This window comes from Pan paniscus, chromosome 4 (assembly GCF_029289425.2).
Source record: "Pan paniscus chromosome 4, NHGRI_mPanPan1-v2.0_pri, whole genome shotgun sequence".
NCBI classification, from domain to species: Eukaryota; Metazoa; Chordata; class Mammalia; order Primates; family Hominidae; genus Pan; species Pan paniscus.
The window spans coordinates 49,155,117-49,169,217 of record NC_073253.2 but is presented as its reverse complement, the minus strand read 5'-3'; the positions used below and the strand labels follow the sequence as shown (position 1 = coordinate 49,169,217).

The 14,101-nt window shown below is 36.4% G+C and overlaps 1 protein-coding gene across 2 annotated transcripts in view; it reads right to left on the bottom strand.

The window, feature by feature from the left end:
- The window catches only part of SREK1IP1 (SREK1 interacting protein 1), a 47,120-nt gene that overhangs the window by 28,758 nt on the left and 4,261 nt on the right, over positions 1-14,101 (bottom strand). The window contains exon 2 of one of the 2 annotated variants that reach the window (XM_003827425.5): positions 4,026-4,073. The exons of the other annotated variant lie outside the window; for it this stretch is intronic. Coding sequence (XP_003827473.2) covers positions 4,026-4,073 — 48 coding nt within the window. The remainder of the gene's footprint in view (positions 1-4,025; positions 4,074-14,101) is intronic. 2 annotated transcript variants of the gene reach the window in all.

Sequence of the window (14,101 nt, the reverse complement as noted above, 5' to 3'; positions counted from 1 at the left end):
TCATTTACACTCATGCATAGATCTGTTTTTGATTCTCATTATGATCTTCATTCCCTTAATGCCTTCATTTTCTCCCAGTCTCAAATCTCTTATTACTGACAATATGAACAACCTTTTACAAGTCTGACTCTTTTATATACCCTTGTTCATCCTCATTGCAGACAAATGAATCTGACTCAAAGTTACTATTTCTCTGGGTTGTTACCCACCACTCCCCCACCACCCCACAGAGTAGTCAGGCAATGCTTGAGTGTAACAACCACCTGTTCATGCATATTAGCATTTTTTATTTGTCCTTAGTCAACTTCCTCTCCTACTTCCCTCAATGACTTTCTCAAACTGGTACCTGTCTCAAAACATTCATCACTCACTGTCCTGTCCTACTCAAACTCCCTACCTAAGGAGGCAATCCTGTCTTCTAATTTACAAACAAAATTGAGATTACCAGGCTGGATCTCCTACTTTCTATCACCACCTGAAAACATCTATATATATTCTCATCTAGTTTCTTCCAAACTTCAGAGGTATCCTTGTCATACCTCTTAGAGGAACTTGCTTAATCTTTCCTTATCCTCCAGTATTTGTAATATGTCCTCTAATGTTTCCCTCAGTCTATACCAACATTTTATACCTTAAAAAAGAAAAAAGAAAAAACCCTCTCCATTTATCCCAGTTTCTTCCAGAAATTATTCAATGTTTTGTACCTCTGTCATGGAAATTTCTTGAAAATGGAGACTACATTGGCTTTCTCTATTTCATCCCCCACCACTCAGGCCTGAATCTACACAATTTGTTTCATGACCTACAACTCTACTTAAACTGATCTTGCTAAGGGAAGCAAAGCATCCTACCTGCCAAACCCAAAGAACATTTTTCAGTTCATTTCTTATAACTCTTATCTGTTGCACCTGACAATTTCCCCCACATCCTTTGGCTAATGTGATGCTACATGCTCTTGTTTCTTCTGCCATATTTTCCTGGTCACTTTTCCCTCGGTTTATGCCTATATTATTTTACTCCACCATCTGATATTGTACTCTATGAGGAGTCTGTTATTATTCTAAAATATGTTTAATTAAATATCATATACGTCAACAAAATATAAATGTGGAGAAAAAAAGTTTGGTTGTTTCTAGGAAACAAAAGCTGTACTTTTAGAAAGATGTAAATAAGTTGCTTTTAAAAAGCAATTGACAAATTCAGCAATGGCAATAAGACTGTAAAAGGAAAAAAAGAATCTAAAATAATGGGACAAGGTACCTGCTTCTCAAAGGGAATGCCATTGGCATTTGGGGCCAGAATGTTCTTCACTGTCCAGGACTGTCCTACCATTGTAGGATGTTTATAATCTTTGGGCTCTACATAGTAAGCGTCATAGTGCTGCACCCTCCATCCTGTTGCTGACAATAAAAAACACCTCTACAGATTTCTAGGGAGGCAGTACCACCTGTGGTTGAGAATTAATGATAAATTTCTTTACAAGTATCTTAACTTCTTGCCTACCTTTGAAGAAGCAAACTATAAAAAATAGAAAATGCATTTCAGATGTGGTTTACACACACAAGACTGAACACCAATAAACAGACATATAAACAGGCAATAAAAAAGTGACAAATTTATATTTATGTAAAATGTTAAAGGTATTTACATATTTGTTTTTATTTTCTGCTGCTGTGATCAACCACTGGATCTACTAATCTTTTAATCATACTTTCTGAAAACTATCATGATTATTTGAGACATTTATCCCATAAATAATCCCAAGGCCTAGTGTCCTTGCTGTTTTTAAATATTCCGAAGTTACCAACTTAAAAATAAATTCTAATAAAAACTCATTATCGAAATAACTCTTTTTCTGTGAATTTCTTTTGTTTTTTTTGTTTTTTTTTTTTTAGATGGAGTCTTGCTCCGTCGCCCAGGCTGGAGTGCAGTCTTGGCTCACTGCAAACTCCACCTCCCGGGTTCACGCCATTCTCCTGTCTCAGCCTCCCAAGTAGCTGGGACTACAGGCGCCCGCCACCACGCCCGGCTAATTTTTTGTATTTTTAGTAGAGACGGGGTTTCATCGGGTTACCTAGGATGGTCTCGATCTCCTGACCTCATGATCCACCCACCTTGGCCTCCCAAAGTGCTGGGATTACAGGCGTGAGCCACCATGCCTGGCCTGTGAATTTCTTTTAAGTTAATTTTGCTAAGGAAATTCTGCCACAGAAAGAGAGACCCATGTTATTTAATAATATATTCAAACTTAACTCAAAACTTTAAAAAACAATATATTCACTATTGAAATATACTGAGAAATAAGCTCTTTTTCTATCAAGTATTGAAATTATTTAAATTGTACAATCTGAACAACTATTTTTGCAACAAAAGAGAGAGAATATTCTTTTGTAAACAATTGAAAAATACCCATATTTTTGGGAATTAAAAGTATTTCAAATCATCTTCTTGACCTTTCTCTTACCTTTATACAAGCAATACAAAAATTCTGGCCCCCAAATAAAAGATAAGCTAATTTGTAAATGAAATTTCTATTAGAAAGACTTGTAAATTGAGAAGACCTTCATCTTTAATAGCTGTGGAGATGTAAATTTAACACAGAAGGGAAATATGACTAAATTTTTCCACAGGAGACAAATCAGAAATTGTTTAACAACTAAATCACTAAAATCAAAGATCTAAATAATAAACCAAAAATAACTAAATATGGAAATATTGACAAAACGATTTGCTGACTTGGCTTCTCCTAAAGAATTCTAATTACTGCAGATACTTCCATTGTTGTCTTAAATAAAATAACAATGAGGAGACTACATCAACAAATATTTTATTTCCAGAAAATGAATTTAATTGCTTTCCTCAAAGTGTTAGGTTAAAAGAAGTCCAAGTATAGAGACTGATATTAGTAGACAGACTGGGAAATCCATTCCAGATTTTGAAGTAAATGAAGCATTTGTAGGTTCTTAATTCTTGAATAAAGAAATGAGGCAGGTAAGTCAGCAATGATTAAAAGAAAGTAAACAAAGTTAGCAATGCTTGAAAGAAAGTAAACGAGCAGAAATATAAACAAATTTAAAAATAGAAAAGATTTCATTGCACTCATTTCTTGCGTGCAATTACATTCTTCAGTTTTCATTTATGTGAGTGATCTATATAGTTATATATGCAATTTTGCTACTTGAGCAAGCTTCCCTTGAGCCAGTTTTAGCTTTGCTTGGAAGTATGCGACTTGTTCTCTCAGCATTCTTTTAATGTGCCCTTCTGATGGAGATTTATGCCGAGTACTCTCTTATCACATGTTCTTGCATGAACATCTTTTTGTCAAATCATTCTTAGTTGGTAAAACTTAATAACTCTTCAATGAATTGGAGTGTATTAACAATCCAGGCTAATTCACATGGTCTGCAAACAACTTAGAAAATAGCAAATGTTGTTGCTATAGCTGTTACTAAAGCTTTAGGCATTACTATATTTAACTAAAGAATACTTACAGTATAAAATTACAAATTTATATTTATAATTACACATGCTTAAGTTTACCTTTTCACTCACTTAATCATAATGGAGATTAATAATTGTTTAAATCAAGTTTTCGCCCATGAGCAGAAATTCTGAGACCAATTGAATCTTTAAAGTAAATGTAATAAACACAAAAAATCTTCATCAATAGTTTGCATTGCCTTCACTTTTTCTCCTAGTATGTGGAAAGGGGGAAAAGAATAAGTATGTATATAGTTTTTAAAAAATATACTTTCTCCAAACTCCTTAATCTACTACTAACCACCTGTATCTTCATGCTACTTTTGGTAGTCATCAGATACATAGCTACCTGTTACTGGGTCTAAAGCAGGGAAGAAAAGTGAATATTTAGTGCTAACAGAGGAATTTCTGTAACTAGATGTTAGCTTAGGGCTAAAGGACTATGCAACTGGGCCCCTGAAATCAGGGTGCTACGTTATATTGCCCAAAGAGGCCATGATTCCAGTATGAATAATGCAAAACATGTCATCTTTTAGAATACTTACGGTAGCCACATTTTTTACAGCCTGCTCTGACACTGTCCTTGTTGCAACCTGAAATACAATTGGATAGAATTTTAGGAAGTAAATAAATATGCGAAAACTTAAAAACTTTATTGTATGAAAAAAGCTAAGAAAAACCATTTGTTATAGAATTTCTTTTTTTTGTTGTTGAGACAAGGTCTCACTCTGTCACCAAGGCTAGAGTACACTGACATGATCACAGCTCACTACAGCCTCCAGCTCCTGGCTCAGGCGATCCTCCTACCTTAGCCTCCCAAGCAGCTGAGACTACAGGCATGTGCCACCACACCTGGCTAACTTTTAAATTTTTTTGTAGAGATGAGGTTGTGCTTTGTTGCCCAGGCGATCTCAAACTTCTGGCCTCAAGCGATCCTCCTCTGGCCTCTCAAGGTGCTGGGATTGTAGGTAAGAGCCACCGCACCCAGTAGAATTTATTTCTTTAAGAAACAGCAACAACAAAAAATCATCTCTGACCCAGCTTAATGACCTACTCAATTATATGACTCTTATAAATCAACAGAAAGGCCAATTTACTCAAATTATTTGACAAATACATCAATAACATTTTTTTCTAATTCAATATAATAAAATAAGACAAACACATATGGCTAACAAACATTAAAAAAAGCTCCACATCACTAATCATCAGAGAAATGCAAATCAAAACCACAGTGAGATACCAACTCACACCAGTCAGAATAGCTATTATTAAAAAGTCAAAAAACAACAGATATTGGTGAGGCTGTGGAGAAATGGTAATGCTTATAGACTGTTGGTGGGAATGTAAATTAGTTCAGCCACTGTGGAAAGCAGTTTGGAGATTTCTTAAAGAACTTAAAACAGCACTATCATTCGACCCAGCAATTCCATTACTGGGTATATATCCAAAAAAAAAAAATCATTTTACCAAAAAGAAACATGCACTCACACCTTCATTGCAGCATTATTTACAACAGCAAAGACATGGAATCAACTGAGGTGCCCATCAACGGTGGATTAAAGAAAATGCACTACATATACATTATGGAATACTATGAAGCCATAAAAAAGAACAAAATTACATCCTTTGCAGCAACATGGATGCAGGTGGAGGCCATTATCCTAAGTGAATTAACACAGGAACAGAAAACCAAATACCACATGTTCTCATTTATAAGTGGGAGCTGAAACATTGGGTACTCATGGACATAAAGATGACAATAACAGATACTGGGGACCATTGGGAGGGGAGGGAGGACAAGGGTTGAAAAACTGTTGGGTACTATGCTCAGTACCTTAGTGATGGGATTTGTACCCCAAACCTCACCATTATGCAATATGTTCAGGTAACAAACTTGCACATGTATCCACTCTGTCTAAAATAAAAGTTGAAAAATAAAAGAAAGTAAAAAAAAAAAAATCTAGTAAACAGTTAAGAGTTTAAATATTCCAAGAATTCTACAGCATTGAGGAAGAAATTCCAGGGTACTCTGGCCTGTCCCTCAAATGTAAAATAATTTATATATATATATACACACACACACATACATACATTAAGGTTAACAAATATTCTCCTGTTTTCTTTCCATTAGAAGGAAAAAATATCTAATTTCTTATAGGAATTGGTGAAATTCCAGAACATTTACTATAATTGCTAGGTATTATAAGAAATATCTAAATTCAACACTCAAATTTTGACAAGAGAAAACAAACTAGTCATATATCCACCCAGTTCTGATAAATATTTACAAATACAGTAATCCTGTATAATTAGTAGTACATGCAGGCAATGCTAAAGATATAGATACCAGAGACAAATTAAAACTGATTTCTTTTTATTGTGAAAATATAAATAACATACAATTTACCATCTTAACCATTTTAAAGTATACAATTTAGGTGTATTAAGTACATTCACAATATTGTACAACCATCATCACTATTCATTTCAAAAACTCTTTCATCATCCCAAACACTAACTGCATTCATTAAACAACTGACTATTCCCTCTTTCCTCTAGCCCCTAGTAGTCTCTATTCTACTTTCTGTCTCTATGAGTTTGTCTATTCTAGGTACTTCATATATAGGGAAATCATACAATATTTGTCTTTTGGGCCTGGATTATTTTACTTAGCAGAATGTTTTCAAAGTTCATCCATATTATAGCATGTATTAGAATTTTATTCCCTTTTATGGCTGAATAATATTCCATTGTATGCATATATAGTTAAAACTAATTTTATCCTCCAATAGTGGCTTCAATCAACCAATGAAAGCCCCAGTATAGTATTATTCCATTTTCTTCTTTTTTCCTTTTCCTTTTTTTTTTAAGAGAGAGTCTCGCTCTGTCACCCATGCTGGAGTGCAGTGGTGCGTATCTCGGCTCACTGCCAGCTCCGCCTCCCAGGTTCACGCCATTCTCCTGCCTCAGCCTCCCGAGTAGCTGGGACTACAGGCACCCACCACCACGCCCAGCTAATTTTTTGTATTTTTAGTAGAGATGGGGTTTCACCATGTTAGCCAGGATGGTCTCGATCTCCTGACCTCATGATCCGCCTGCCTTAGCTTCCCAAAGTGCTGGGATTACAGGTATTATTCCATTTTCCTGGTAAAGGGCATATAATTCCCAAACCCTTGAAATGGAGATATAATCCTAACTAAATAATATATTTAAATACATACAGTCCAAACATAAAACAGTGCTAATTTAAAAACAAATATAATTTAAAAACTATTTCTTTGGTGTTATGAAGTTAAAACATTAGTTATTTTCCCGTTAAATTTTAATATTATTTTAAAGTATACATTATTGAGGTGGGGCATCATGGCGTACGCCTGTAATCCCAGCAGTTTGGGAAGATTCCTTGAGGCCAGGAATTTGGGGCCAGCCTGGGCAACATAGTGAGACCACATCTCTACAAATTCTTTGTTTTAATTAGCTGGTCCTGGCATGTGCTTTTAGTCTTAGCTACCTGGGAGGCTGAGGTAGGAGGATCGCTCGAGCCCAGGAATTCACGGTTACAGTGAGCTATGACTGTGCCACTGCACTCCAGCCTAGGTGACAGAGGGAGACCCTGTCTCTAATTATTCTAGTAAAAGTACAGTCTGTTCTACTACAATACTTGTTTTAAAAATGCAAGTATTGTTCTAATGTAATTGATACATTGGGGAAAAATTTGAGCATAATGTGATTTTCATCCACATAAAACACTAAGTAAATGCAGAACATTGCATCCAGCTGATCTGAACCACACAGGAGTATACAAAATACACAAGCACATACATCTCAAAACATTTCTAGTGACCTCAGTTCACCGCAAATGTTGTGAACATCCATCAACATCTGGTGTTACAACTTTTCATGGATTTCTTATTGCCCTTTTACTGTCACTTCATAACTCATAAACTGCAACTCTTCTGAAGCTCACTTGCACAGCAAACTCCAGGTCTTTTAAGAGGTAAAATGTCATACTTATTGTAGTATTTATGCATTTTTTTAACCAATTAACATGTGTAAAACTGTGCTACTGTTTCTATTAGGTTCCTATCTTTTTTTTTTTTTTTTTTTTTGAGACGGAGTCTGCCTCTGTCGCCCAGGCTGGAGTGCAGTGGCGTGATCTCAGCTCACTGCAAGCTTGGCCTTCTGGGTTCACACCATTCTCCTGCCTCAGCCTCCTCCTGAGTAGCTGGGACTACAGGCGCCCGCCACCACGCCAGGCTAATTTTTTGTATTTTTTTTTAGTACAGATGGGGTTTCACCATGTTAGCCAGGATGGTCTCGATCTCCTGACCTCGTAATCCGCCTGCCTTGGCCTCCCAACGTGCTGGGATTACAGGTGTGAGCCACTGCTCCTGGCCCTTCTTTTTTTGAGACTGAGTCTTGCTCTATCACCCAAGCTGGAGTGCAGTGGAGTGATCTCAGCAAACTGCAACCTCTGCCTCCCAGGTTTAAGTGATTCTCCTGCCTCAGCCTCCTGAGTAGGTGGGATTGCAGGTGCCTGCCACCACACCCGGCTAATTTTTGTATTTTTAGTAGAGACGGGGTTTCACCATGTTGGTTCCTATCTTTTTTTAATGTGTCATTGAAGCTTTTGAGCATTGTACTCTAATCCCATTGTTTCCCTGTAAACCCTGTCATAGTTAAAAACAAATATGTTATGTTGTAGCAGAATTTGACTGGAATAAAATCAAATGAATAATATAATCTGAGGGTCTTCCATTTTGAAAACAACTGCATGTTGAGAAAAGCTCAGAGAATTGGGGTCAGTGTTAAATCTGTTTCCATAGAAACTGTAGATGCTAAAAAATACTGAATAAAATTATGCTAAATGCATCATTACTATTACTGCAACAGAATAAAAATGTTGTAATAGATCTGAAATAATCTTATCTCAGCATGTATTAGAATTGAACTCATGACAAAAGGCACTGATAAATTCATCACTCAAGTATCCCACAGTTTTAGAGTAAACAAACTATGAAACTTTTTCTTGGCAGATCATCATCTTTACTAAAGTTGAAACTTTTACATGACAGGGAAATATAACCAGAACTCTAAATAAAGTACTTTACATCAGCTAGTTCCTCACCAGTCTTTGGTTAAATTATTATTTCAGCTTCATTAGTCTTTAATTTTCGTGATTGGGCAACTGAATGCTTCTACCCAAGAGTTTGAATCTGAGGCAACTGACTTAATAGATCTGAGACAAGTGACACAATAAAGTGGGGAAAGTTAATTCATTCTGCTGTCAGGATTCAGTTTCCAGGGGCACTGATATCACTGGCAGTAGCAGCCCTAACCAGGTTTGGGCTTGTGCAGGATCTTGGATATGGGTTCCCTGGGTCATTTCTATTTTCTGACCCTTATTATGCAGGCTTTGCTTAGATTCACTGAGCTACCTGATATCTTTCCTTTTCTGCTTAAGTTAACTAGTCAGTTTCTATCGTTTGGAATAAGAACCCTGGCTGATATAACGGTACTCAAAATCCATGTCAAACTGACTATAGTAGGGCTATATTGTGAGGTCCTTACTCAGCTAAGTTACCTACTTCTCTGCCTTGGGCTCCCGTGCAGTTCTTGGCTCCATTCCTTTTTGAAGTTTGCTAAGGCTGTTCAGAGTAATACATTGTACCCACCTCAAAATTTTCCTTTCTAATCATGACCTGCAATCCAAAAGGCATTATATAAAAACTTATAAATTTGACATTGGAAAAAAACTGAATGGCAAAAACCACCAAAAGCAAACTCAAAAGACACGTGGAAACTTGAGGAAAAAATATTTGCGCCTCATAGGACCAAAAAAGGGCAATTATCCCTATGTATATATCTCAGCAAATCATTAAGAAAAAGATCAGTAACCAACAGGAAAAAAATTGGCAAAGGATGTTCACAGAAACGGAAATAGAAATGACTCTCAAACATGTGGAGATATGCTCAGTCTTATTTAAAACAACAGGTAAAATGTACACTAAAAACTATACTGGGATTCCATTTTCACTTATCAGAATCGCAAAGATTGAAAGGTTGAAGGAAGTGTAGGGGGGCATACTCTCATACATTGCTGGCAGGAGCATAAATTAGTACTATCTCTTATGGAAAGCAGGCTGACAAAACCTGTCAGAATTACAAGTGTACATACCTCTCTGACACAACAATCTCACATTTGGGAATTAGTTCTCCCAATTTATTTGCACAAATGCATACTGACTTATGTACAATGTTATTCACTATAGCATTGTTTTTAATAGGGACAGAGTAGAAATAATTTAAATATCAATACGGAACTGGCTAAATCAATTACGGTATGAAATAATGGGGATGGTTTTTATTTAATGATGTTATGATCGCTAAGATATACTGTAAAAAGAAAAAAAGCAAGGTGCAGAACAGTGTTTATGGCATGTTGCCATTCATACAAAAAAAAGAAGATGATAGAGCAGGAGCACTGTCATCTGGCACAAACACCACCACTTTAAATTCCAGCTCCCTTTCTAGCCTCATGCATTTCAAGGAAATTACTTCTCTTCTAATTGTAAGCAGCCAGAAAGAACAGACAATAACATACAGATAAGACAGCTGGGCACAAAGGGAGGTGGGGGGAAAGTCTCTTGAGCAACTGCCAAACTTCACCCTCATACAATGGGCCCCAGTAAAATAGTGGGCCTTAATAAGCACATTCCTTTCCCTTCAGGTGCACTAGGATAGAAAAGCTACATGCAGACTGATAGGCCTGCAGCTGCAGAAAGATGTATGGGAACAGACACACAACTCTCCCCCCCAGATAAGCACAACAAAGAGTCAGAGAAGCAGTCCAAGCCTCTGATAAACTCTCCCACCCTGAATCTTTAAAAACTCTTAGTTTGTAAGTGAGTGTGCCTCTGACCTAACTTGGCCAGAAGGCGCCTCTCAGGTTTGTTTTCTCTAAATAAATCTGTCCTGACTGGCGAGCAATCTTTTCATGTTTCTTACCTCTTTCTTTAATTCTTACAGAAGATATTAGACATACCTCTGTAAGGATATAGATTGGTTACTTGAAGAAAGAAAACTAAGTCCAGACAGAGAAGGACTTGAGTAAGAGACATGTCACTATATACCTTTTGGCAGTTTTAAAATGTGAAAAGTGATTAAATTACCCTTTCAAAAACCAATCTGGGAAATCTCCCTCAAACAAACAAAACTGTAACACTAAGAAAAGTAACTGTCAAGTAAACATTATCTGACAAAAGGCAATTATTGCATTTGTAAATTCTTCAGAGAGGTTACATTGCAGACTTTCAATAAAATTTTATTAATTCATGATGTCAGAGTCTTCATTCTTATACTTGCTAAATATTAAGGGCTTACTCTGAATCTAGTATTCTGTTAAACAACTTGGGTGATAGTGGGAGGAATCAGGTAATTGGGCTGGTCCTTTTTCTTCCAGTAACTTAAAGTAGCCATATAATTTTGAATCCAACTCAGTGCTTACCATGATGGAGAGTTGCTAAGAGGTGCTCAACAAATACTTATTGATTTGAGGTTATAAGCTTAAGAAAATAGAGTCATGTTTCATTTAATGACAGGGATACATTCTGAGAAATGTGTTGTTAGGCACAACACAGAAATTTTGTCCTTGTGGCAACATCATGGTGTACATAAACCTGGGTGATATAGCCTGCTATACACCTAGGCTATATGGTATAGCCTACTGCTCCTAAGCTACAAACTTGTACCGTATGTCACTGTATTGATACTACAAGCAGTTGTAACACAATGGTGAGTACTTGTGTATCTAAACATACCTAAACATTGAAAAGGTACAGTAAAAATAAGAGTATTATAATCTTATGGGACCACCATTGTATATGCAGTCAGTTATTGACCAAAACATCATTTTGTGGTGCATGACTATACTTCAGAAGTTGGAAACTGGCAACTTCTCTAGACCCCAGTTGCCAGCTAAGAAATACGCGTGTGCGTATACACACACACTCAATTTATTTGTCAAAATTCTTCAAGCCAAACATTTGTGATCTGTGCTGTTTTTAAAACATGTAAATTATGTCTTAGTAGTTAGCACAAAAGAAAAAAAATTTTAAAGTTAACAGTAGACAACGAAGAAACAGAAAATATTGAGAAAACCAAAAAGAAGGGACAAAAATAAAAGGACTGAGAAAAATTGAGAGAAAGATGGAGAGTCCTCAACACTTGCTTCAGGTTGGTCAGTGGTCTGCAAAGGAATGTCATATTCGATTTAAATTTATTTCCTTGAAATTTTACATCACCTATCTTTCCAAAGGCAACAACTTAGTCACTGGGAATTTTAACAGTGATGCTTAGAACTTAATATATTTTTCCTATTGTCTATTTTGGAATTTAGGGAAGCCTGACATTTTCATTATATTAAAATATTTTCTAGAATCGCTTAAATTTAAACATATACAGCTTAAGTAACTAAGTGTTTTAGTACTAAGTAATTAGAAATTGCAATTACCTCTGTCACAGGACCCATTCTTTTCATTTTTAATTGGATTAGAGTCAATTAGATTAATTTTGTTTAGTAACAAGTTTTATATTTGGTTACTCCATTATGGTTTTAGTTACAATCTGGGAACCTATAAAGACAATTTCAATTACTTCTGCTTTTAAAATTCAAACTGCAGCCATATTTTATAAGTGGTAATATCTATTTATATAATATATATGTTCTGCTTAAGTTGATGCAAAGTAAAATTCCAAGTATTTTATTTTTCTACCATTTATATTAAAAATTCATAGATACACTCCTTTCTTTGGGACCCCAAATACTGTACTAAAGTCAAAGTAGACAAAGCAGTAGAAATTAGTCATTTTTTACTAAAACATTAATACTTCATTAATTAATAAGATAATTTAAAAAATAGGCTAAATGAGTTTCTCAATGCAAGTATTCTGAAATAGCAGATGTCTTAATAGTCCATTAAAAATGCCTTCATAGGCCAGGTGTGGTGGCTCACACCTGTAATCTCAGCACTTTGGGAGGCTGAGGTGGGTGGATCACTTGAGGCCAGGAGTTCAAGACCAACCTGGGCAATAGGGTGAAACTCCATCTCTACTAAAATTCCAAAAATTAGCCAGGCGTGGTGGTGGACGCCTGCAATCTCAGCTGCTCAGGAGGCTGAGGCATGAGAATCACTTGAACCCAGGAGGCGGAGGTTGCAGTGAGCTGAAATTGCATCACTGCACTCCAGCCTGGGTGACAGAGCGAGACTCTGTCTCCAAATAAATATATATATAAACAAATAAAATTAAAATTAAAAAAAGGCTTCATAATCATTTGACTCCAAAAGGAGAACTAGCAAACCAATCAAAGAGCTGTTTACTGATATGAGTTTTATACTGATATGAAATGTATAAAACTCTTTAGTCTACATGCCTCACAAAGTACAATTAATCGATGAAGAAAAAAGGTATAAGAAGAGACAGAGAGGCTGGGCGCGGTGGCTCATGCCTGTAATCCCAGGACTTTGGGAGGCTGAGGCAGGCGGGTCACAGGGTCAGGAGATCTAGACCATCCTGGCTAACATGGTGAAACCTGCCTCTACTAAAAATACAAAAAATTACCCGGGTATAGTGGCATGTGCCTGTAGTCCCAGTTACTTGGGAGGCTGAGGCAGAAGAATCACTTGAACCCGGGAGGCAGAGGCTGCAGTGAGCCGAGATAGTGCCACTGCACTCCATCCTGGGCGACAGAGCGAGACTCCGTCACCCCCCACCCCAAAAAAAAGAAAAAAAATAGAAGAGACAGAAAAATTTGTTTAAGAAGAGACAGAAATTTAATTACCTAATGAAACAGAATGAAGACTGTATTAGCTTAATCTGTTTAGTACTATTTCTGCTCAGCAGCAGTTATAGTAATCAACCCTCTAATTATTCATTATTTACCTATGATGGGTATAACTTTGAACTCGATGTTAGAGAAGCCATAGGGATGAATCAAGCCCCTACAGGGATATCCAATCTTCTGGCTTTGCTGGGCCACACTGTTTTGGGCCACACTTGCATTGTACTTTTACAGCACTGTCACACCTATTATCTCAATTTTTGCTGGGTTTAAACAGTTTATCTATACCTTGCCATCCAACTTAATGGCACAATTTAACATTATTATACTTTGAAGCATTATTTTGAATTGAAAGAAGGTTAACATAACAGTGGTGTAAGTTTAAGAGAATTTTAATAAGGGCTTAAAAATCACTTTTGTCCCCTTTCTTAAGTAGTATTTTCATGTATTGCTTAAAGTTTTATGAGGGCATAAACTATAGAATACACTGAAATACACTAACACTAACAATAGCTGATGAGCTTTAAAAAAAAAATCACAAAAAAACTCATAATGTTTTAAGAAAGTTTACGAGTCTGTGTTGGGCTGCATTCACAGTCGTCCTGAGCTGCATGCAGCCCATGGGAAGCGACACTATACTAGTTTATCTATGGTAATGCAACCACAGCTGTAATCCATGATAGAATGTGCCAGGTTCCATAAAAGACACAGAGCTCTATTTAATAAGCATGAAGAAGTGGCAGGCAAGAGTTTCAGCCAAGAGATCAGGAAAGCTTC